Here is a 7,450-nt window from a genome sequence, read left to right as displayed (position 1 = left end):
ACGCTCATAAATGTCCGTGGAATGTTGTTCATACTTAGCCAATAATGTAAGTCCTCGGAACTGAATTGAAAATCAAATTCAAATCGCAAAGCCGAACTAGTGTCACTGACATAACTTGTGAAGCCGTAACATCGGGGAAATAAGAATAACTATAGTCGGAGCAAGCATATCGCCCAGCTAAGGCCCAAACTATCAGACTAAAGTCTGCTACACTAGTCTACAGGAATCTAAGTCGGCCAAGCGACGTCGGGGTAAAACTAATGCCTATCGGATCCGAATAAAGTATTTCTAATGCAAGCCCTAGTCAAACCTAAACTAAGGCCCAACATGCCTCAGATAAACAGTACTTAAGCATGCAAGCACTCCACACAGCGAGGAGGGTCAACTAATAACACAAAGCATTCTCACAGTTACCCGATAATTCTCGAAATAGGCCGAAAACATGATTTCTAAACACCTATACCTGATTCAATAACTACCCAACCCAAATCCCAACTAATCAACATGCATTTAAATTCTCGAGTTCAACCTAAGAAAGGAAAACTGTAGCCTACCTGTAGGCCAATCACGCGCGCTCTAAAAATCACTCCACTAGAGCTTTCATTTTCCACCCACACCAGCTGCAGCTCCTGATCTTCATGCCCTGCTAACTCAGATTTTAGCAGCTATTGGGAAGATGCGTCAGGCACCAAGACCAGTTCCAACACCAGCTCCAACTCTCGCTCCAGCGCCGCAGGGTCAGCCTACCGCAGCGGCACCAGAGGATCAGCCGCCACCAGTTCATGTGGCCGCCCTGCCAGACTTAAAGGACAAGGAGATGCCATTGCGCAAGCAGAAGATGCTGGGGGTATTACAGAGATTGGCACCATCGATATTCTCAGAGGCGATAGGGGAAGACGCCCACGAGTTCCAGCACACTTGCCAGGAACAGCTATAATCATTAGGCCTCTTGGAGTCGAGAAGAGCCGACTTCACCGCTCATCAGTTCCGTGGGCCAGCCAGGCAATGGTGGCGCACGTATCGAGAGTCCAGATCAATTGGATCGCCTCATATATCTTGGAGTGAGTTCTCAGAGGCTTTCTTAGCCTGGTTCATGCCACAGAGCGTCAGGGATAGGCTTCGTAGTTCTCCAGATTTGAGCAGGGCCCTATAATCGTCTCAGAGTACGAGACGAGGTTCCATGAGTTGTCTCGACATGCTACCATGATCCCGCCCACGGAGGAGGAGAGAGTTCGTTGTTTTGTACGTGGGTTGACGTACCGTCTGAAAGTTGACACAAAACATTTGGTTTCAGCAGGCCGTTCATTTTTTGATGCGTCGATCATGCCCAATCCATGAAGTATATTTATCTTGAGGCCCAAGGGGGCAACGATAAGAGGGCACGCTACCAGGGCAGCTAGAGCGAGTCCCAAACTAGAGGGAGAGACTCCTATGATGGGCCCCGCCAGAGGTTCCAGCAGGGTCAGTCCAGTCAGCCTGTTTAGGTGGCATTACTTGCTTCTGAGGGAGGCCAGCATCAGCAGGGTGGTCCTAGTACGGGATAGAGTTCGAGGGGATCAGATTCCCTCTCTTCCTACCGCGGTCCGATTACTTCAGGGCGTTCAGTTTCGGGGTGTTTTGATTGCGATGTGCTTGACCATTGGTCCAGAGGGTGCCCCCGGCGAGGGCGATGGGCGATTGTACCAACTTCCCTTGCACCTAGACCAGTTTCAGCAATGCCCCCTCTAGCTAGAGGTGGTGGTCAGGGACAGGATCGTCGGGACAGCCGATAGGGTACTAGAGGCGGAGCTCGAGGAGACAAGTTAGGTGGTAGATCAGATGAATCGGGCAGAGGTGCTCAGGGCCATTTCTATGCAGCCCTGGCGAGAACGGCGGCTGAGGCATCTGACGATGTCATCACAGGTACGCTTTTATTATGCCATCAGCCTGATACTGTATTATTTGATCTTGGGTCCACATTATTGTATGTATCTATTTATTTTGTTCCCCGATTGGGTATGAGGTCTGAGTCTTTGGCAGAGTCGATTCATGTTTCAACCCCGGTAGGTGAGTCCTTAGTAGTGGATCAGGTATTGCGATCTTGCTTAGTGACTATCCAGGGTTATGATACTAGAGTTGATCTTATTTTGCTAGATATGGTTGATTTTGATGTGATTCTGGAATGGACTGGTTATCCCCCTACCATGCGGTCTTGGATTGCTACGCCAAAACAGTTACTTTAGCCATGCTTTGCATTTCCCTAGTGTTGTGGCAGGGTCCTTATAGTCACACACCGACGGGGATCATCTTTTTTATGCGGGCTAGGCGATTAGTTGTTTCTGGGTGTTTAACTTATTTGGCCTATGTGAGAGATGTGAGCAGGGAGGGCCCTTCAATTGACTCACTTCATGTGGTTAGAGAGTTTGCAGATGTGTTCCATACAGACCTACATGGCCTACCCCCAGATCGTGACATTGATTTTGCCATAGATTTGGAGCCCGACACCCGTCCTATTTCTATTCTGCCTTATCAGATGGTTCCTGCAGAGCTCAGGGAGCTCAGTTTTCAGTTAGAAGACCTCTTAGGTAAGGGGTTCATCCGTCCAAGTGTGTCGCCTTGGGGTGCTCCTATTCTCTTTATGAAGAAGAAGGACGGGACTATGAGGATGTGCATTGACTACAGGCACCTGAACAAAGTAACGGTGAAGAACGTTACCCCATGCCTTGTATTGATGATTTGTTTGATCAGTTTCAGGGTGCCGTCGTGTTTTCTAAGATTGATTTGAGGTCCAGGTACCATCAGCTGAGGATTAGGGCAGCGGACATCCCAAAGACTGCATTTAGGACCCGTTATGTCCATTATGAGTTCTTGGTGATGTCATTTGGGTTGACTAATGCCCATGTTGCCTTCATGAACTTGATGACACGTGTGTTTAGGCCATACCTTGATTTATTTGTTATCGTCTTCATTGATGACATACTGGTATATTCGTGGAGCCGGAGTGAGCATGAGCAGCATTTGAGAATAGTGCTCCAGACTTTGAGAGATTAGCGATTTTATACCAAGTTCTCAAAGTGCGAGTTTTGGCTTGAGTATATAGCATTCTTAGGGCACGTGGTGTCCAAGGAGGGTATTAAGGTTGATCCAGCGAAGATTGAAGTTATTCGTGATTGGGATAGGCCCACTTCTGATACTGAGGTTCGTAACTTCTTTGGGTTAGTGAGTTACTACAGATGGTTTGTTGAGGGTTTTTCTACTACTGCAGACCATTTGACTCAGTTAACTCGCCAGGATGTACCCTTCGTGTGGTCAGAGGAGTGTGAGATAAGCTTTCGAAAGCTCAAAGAGTTACTTACTACCGCTCATATATTGACTCTTCCAGTTGAGGGCGAGGGCTTCACAGTTTATTGTGACGCATCTGGCGTTGGTTTGGGTTGTGTATTGATGCAGCAGGGCCGGGTTATGGCTTATACATCGAGGCAGCTTAAGATCCATGAGCGCAACTACCCCACTCATGATTTGGAGTTGGCGGCGGTAGTTTTCGCGCTTAAGATTTGGAGGCACTACTTGTATGGAGTTCGATGTGAGATCTATACCGATCATAGGAGTCTTTAGTACATCATGAGCCAGAAGGACCTTAATTCGAGGCAGCGTCGTTGGATTGAGCTCCTGAAAGACTATGACATCTCTATTATCTACCATCCGGGCAAGGTGAATATAGTAGCGGACGCCTTGAGCCGGAATGCAGGGAGTCTGGGTAGTCTAGCCTTCCTTTCTCTTTCGGAGCGACTGTTAGCTTTGGACATCCAGTCCTTAGCTAACCGGATGATCAGACTTGATATTTCAGATTCCAGACGGCTATTAGCCTATGTGAGAGTCAGTTGTTTTTGCTAGATCGGATCCGTGATTTTCAGTTTGAGGATGAGTCTTTGGTGGCACTCTGAGATAGGGTATTGGCAGGTGATGCTAGACAGGCTACCTTTGATTCGAATGGGGTTCTAAAAGTCGATGGCCGGTTTTGTGTTCCGAGAGCTGGGGGTTTGATTCAGCTGATCTTGAGCGAGGCCCATGATTCTAGATATTCCATCCATCCGGGCACGACTAAGATGTATCATGATTTGAGGCAGCATTATTGGTGGAGCGATATGAGGAATGATATTACCGACTACGTATCCCATTGTTTCTACTGCCAGCAGGTGAAGGCCGAGCATTTGAGGCCTAGTGGCAAGTTCCAGAGATTACCCATTTCGAAGTGGAAGTGGGAGCGTATCACTATGGACTTCATTGTGGGGTTGCAACAGACTTCTAGAGGTGTTGACAGTATTTGGGTCATCGTGGATCGATTGACCAAGTCAGCACACTTCCTTCCTGTTCACACTACTTTCAGTGCCGATAAGTTGGGTCGTATCTACATTAGGGAAGTGGTTCGTTTTCATGGCGTGCCTATTTCTATCATTTCAAACTGGGGTTCACAGTTCTCTTGCAGCTTTTTGAGGGCTTTTCAGGAGGATTTGGGCACCCGTGTCCACCTTAGCTCAGTTTTTCACCCATAGATAGATGGCCAACTGGAGCGTACTATTCAGGTCCTTGAGGATATGTTGTGGGCTTGTGTTTTGGATTTTGGAGGTCAGTGGGACCAGTTCTTGCCTTTTGCGAAATTTGCGTACAACAACAGCTACCACTCTAGTATTCAGATGGCCCCATTTGAGGCCTTATATGGTAGGCATTGCCGCTCTCCAGTTAGTTGGTTTGAGTCTACAGAGCTTAGGCCGCGTGGTACAGATTTGCTTCAGGAAGCCTTGGATCAGGTAAGGGTGATTCAGGATAGGCTTAGGACGGCTTAGAGTAGACATCAGAGTTATGCGAATCACAGGCGTCGACCGTTGAGGTTTGCAATTGGTGACTGGGTATTTCTCCGTGTGTCGTCCATGAAGGGCGTGATGAGGTTTAGGAGGCGGGGCAAGCTTAGCCTCATGTACATTGGGCCTTTTAAGATACTCCAGACAGTTGGGGAGGTTGCTTATGAGTTGGCCCTTCCTCCAGCATTTTCAGCCATCCACCCGGTGTTCCATGTCTCGATGTTACGGCGGTATATTCCTGATGAGTCCCATGTGCTCCAGTATGATGCAGTCGAGTTGGATGATCGTTTGACATTTGTAGATGAGTCAGTTGCCATTCTAGCCAGTGATGTGAGAAGATTGCGCTCGAGAGTCATTCTTGTTGTTTTGGTACTCATGCTACGCTTTGCATCTGTTTCATGATGCAGGTCCGAGCACCAGTGGCCAGCGTTGATCCAGTTTGGAGTAGTCTGATCCGGAGACAGGGGTGAGCACACGACGTTTTGTTCTATTTCAATCTCCATTTGTATATATAGACTTGTCTTTTACCTTTCGAGACAGTCCAGTCTTTGTGGTCCACTGTTGGGACTTGTACTCGTTTTGTTAGTAACTCTGTACTAGTGACTTCCAGATTTTGGGAGAGATCTTTATTTGTATATATATTTTGGTTTGCTTCCGCATATTTATGTTGTTATCTTAAATTTTACCTACTCTTGTTTAGTTTCTGCCATCAGACCCATTACTTGTTATTCCGAGTTACGGGTTGGCTTACCTACTGGTGGGTTATAGTAGGTGCCATCATGATTCGAGAAATCGGGTCGTGACACCACCCAACCCCACTGGTCATCCCTCTCCTCTCTTCTCTTCTCACTAACCACCTTATTTCTCCTCACAACCATCGAAAACGACCCTCAAACCACCAGACTCATCGGAAAAACAACCAAAACGACTTTTAACTCATCTTCCTCGTCTAGTAAACAGCCACCGAACTCCAGTGAAACTCCATTCCAAAACCCCACGCCGGAAACCACCTCCGCACCCTCCAGAAAACAGACCGAAACAGCTACCTCCAAGGCGAAAAAAAAAGAACAGTCCCTTCTTCTCACCTTCTAAACAGCTATTACTCCACCTAAAATAGACCAACAACCACCTTGAAGCAGACCCAAAAACCTCCACTGTCTCCGGTCTCTTTTTTCGGTGAAACGCCATGTCATGACCCGGGAGCACCCCCAAGTCGGAACAAGGCGTACTCGATCCCGAAGGGGTCTTATACAAGCCACATAGTCATTCATTGCATTCAATAATGAAAATAGTGCGGAATAAAAAAAAACTTATTTACATCCACACATTTAAACTTCTTAAAACAACTTTAAAAACACACAACGGAAATCTAAGTCTCACATGGCCATCTTAGACACAGTCGCAAAACATAAGTAGGGACACGGCCCTTTACAATCAAAAGAAGTCTATTACATGAACAAAAGAACTTAAAAGTCTTGTCCTCGAATCCATGAGGACATACCAAGTCTTGGAGGAAAGCAATCCAACACTTCAAACTAGCTAGGAGGGATCACTTGCCGGAACCTACACTTATAGTAAAAATATGAAGAATATGGGTTAGTACACAAAATGTACTAAGTATGATGACCATGCAAAACATGCTTAAAAAGGGACATTTTAGTTAGAAACCATGCATTATGCCACCTTTTTGAAATATCATGAACAATAGCATAAAAGACATACAAGACAAGCATAACATCAAGTAAGTCATAATATCACCTTTAAACAATATCAACATGAAAACCTTTACCTTGGACCTTCACCTCAAGAAACCCTTATGCTATACCTCGTGCAATGTATGGATGACGTCCCATACCACCATCCATACTAAGGCACCACATTTAGGTCACTTAAAGTAACTTATCATTCCTTTCTTTCACCTTTGCACAATATTCATACATAAGAGGTATATCATTAATTAAGACATGACAAGGGAAAATAACTCGTAATATAACCCAAGTATAACATGCATAACATATTAAGCATTTAAGAGCCAACATTCTTTAATAACCTCATTTAGGGTACATTCATGTCACAGTCATTAGGATTTAGAGAAACTCACTATGACCCTCTCCAAGCCTACTCGTGCAATGTATAGGTAGCATCCCATACTACTACCTACACTTTGTAGAACCTGTCAAGAAACCATAATGAAATCTCACATGATGGGAAGTAAGCGTTTAACCGACATAGACCATGAGAGCTTGTCATGGAATCCGGTGTCATGAGTCCCCACACCGAAAAGAGGTGGTCTACTTGCCTAAGGAAGACCGGTATATATAGCTTAATGGATCCACTAGCTTCCTATGCGGGCACATAGTTTATGGGATAAGGTAGACGATCATTGAAACTCATGCCTAACTGTCGGGGGAGTTTCCATCTAACCAAATCCGCTCGGTGCTTAGCCTACATTCCCATAGAATAGTTCATTACTTTGACATCATCACACATGAAAGGGTGCCATAAGCCTACCGATTCAAGGTACATTATTTAACACATGAAAGGGTGCCATAAGCCTACCGATTCAAGGTACATTTAGGAAAGCTCATTAACTCCTCTTGAAAGGGTGCCAT

At 45.9% G+C, this 7,450-nt stretch overlaps 1 protein-coding gene across 1 annotated transcript; it reads left to right on the top strand.

The window, feature by feature from the left end:
* Positions 1-1,818: 1,818 nt before the first annotated feature.
* On the top strand, positions 1,819-5,308 carry LOC125847489 (uncharacterized). The gene is made up of 7 exons (XM_049527098.1): positions 1,819-1,902; positions 2,255-2,564; positions 3,080-3,298; positions 3,940-4,231; positions 4,703-4,787; positions 4,914-5,090; positions 5,246-5,308. Exons 1-7 carry the CDS (start codon positions 1,819-1,821, stop codon positions 5,306-5,308), a joined length of 1,230 nt encoding a protein of 409 aa, XP_049383055.1.
* Positions 5,309-7,450: the final 2,142 nt, after the last annotated feature.

The sequence above is a fragment of the Solanum stenotomum genome, chromosome 12, assembly GCF_019186545.1.
Source record: "Solanum stenotomum isolate F172 chromosome 12, ASM1918654v1, whole genome shotgun sequence".
NCBI classification, from domain to species: domain Eukaryota; kingdom Viridiplantae; phylum Streptophyta; class Magnoliopsida; order Solanales; family Solanaceae; genus Solanum; species Solanum stenotomum.
The sequence above is the reverse complement of the archived record's forward strand: the minus strand, read 5'-3'. Positions and strand labels throughout refer to the sequence as shown.

Bases quoted from the DNA above. Each gene is read 5' to 3' on its own strand.
- LOC125847489 (XM_049527098.1), top strand. From the start codon at position 1,819: ATGAATCGGGCAGAGGTGCTCAGGGCCATTTCTATGCAGCCCTGGCGA. The intron at 1,903-2,254 runs GTACGCTTTTAT...GTGTTGTGGCAG, and splicing joins ATCTGACGATGTCATCACAG to GGTCCTTATAGTCACACACC. The intron at 5,091-5,245 runs GTGCTCCAGTAT...TTCATGATGCAG, and splicing joins ATATTCCTGATGAGTCCCAT to GTCCGAGCACCAGTGGCCAG.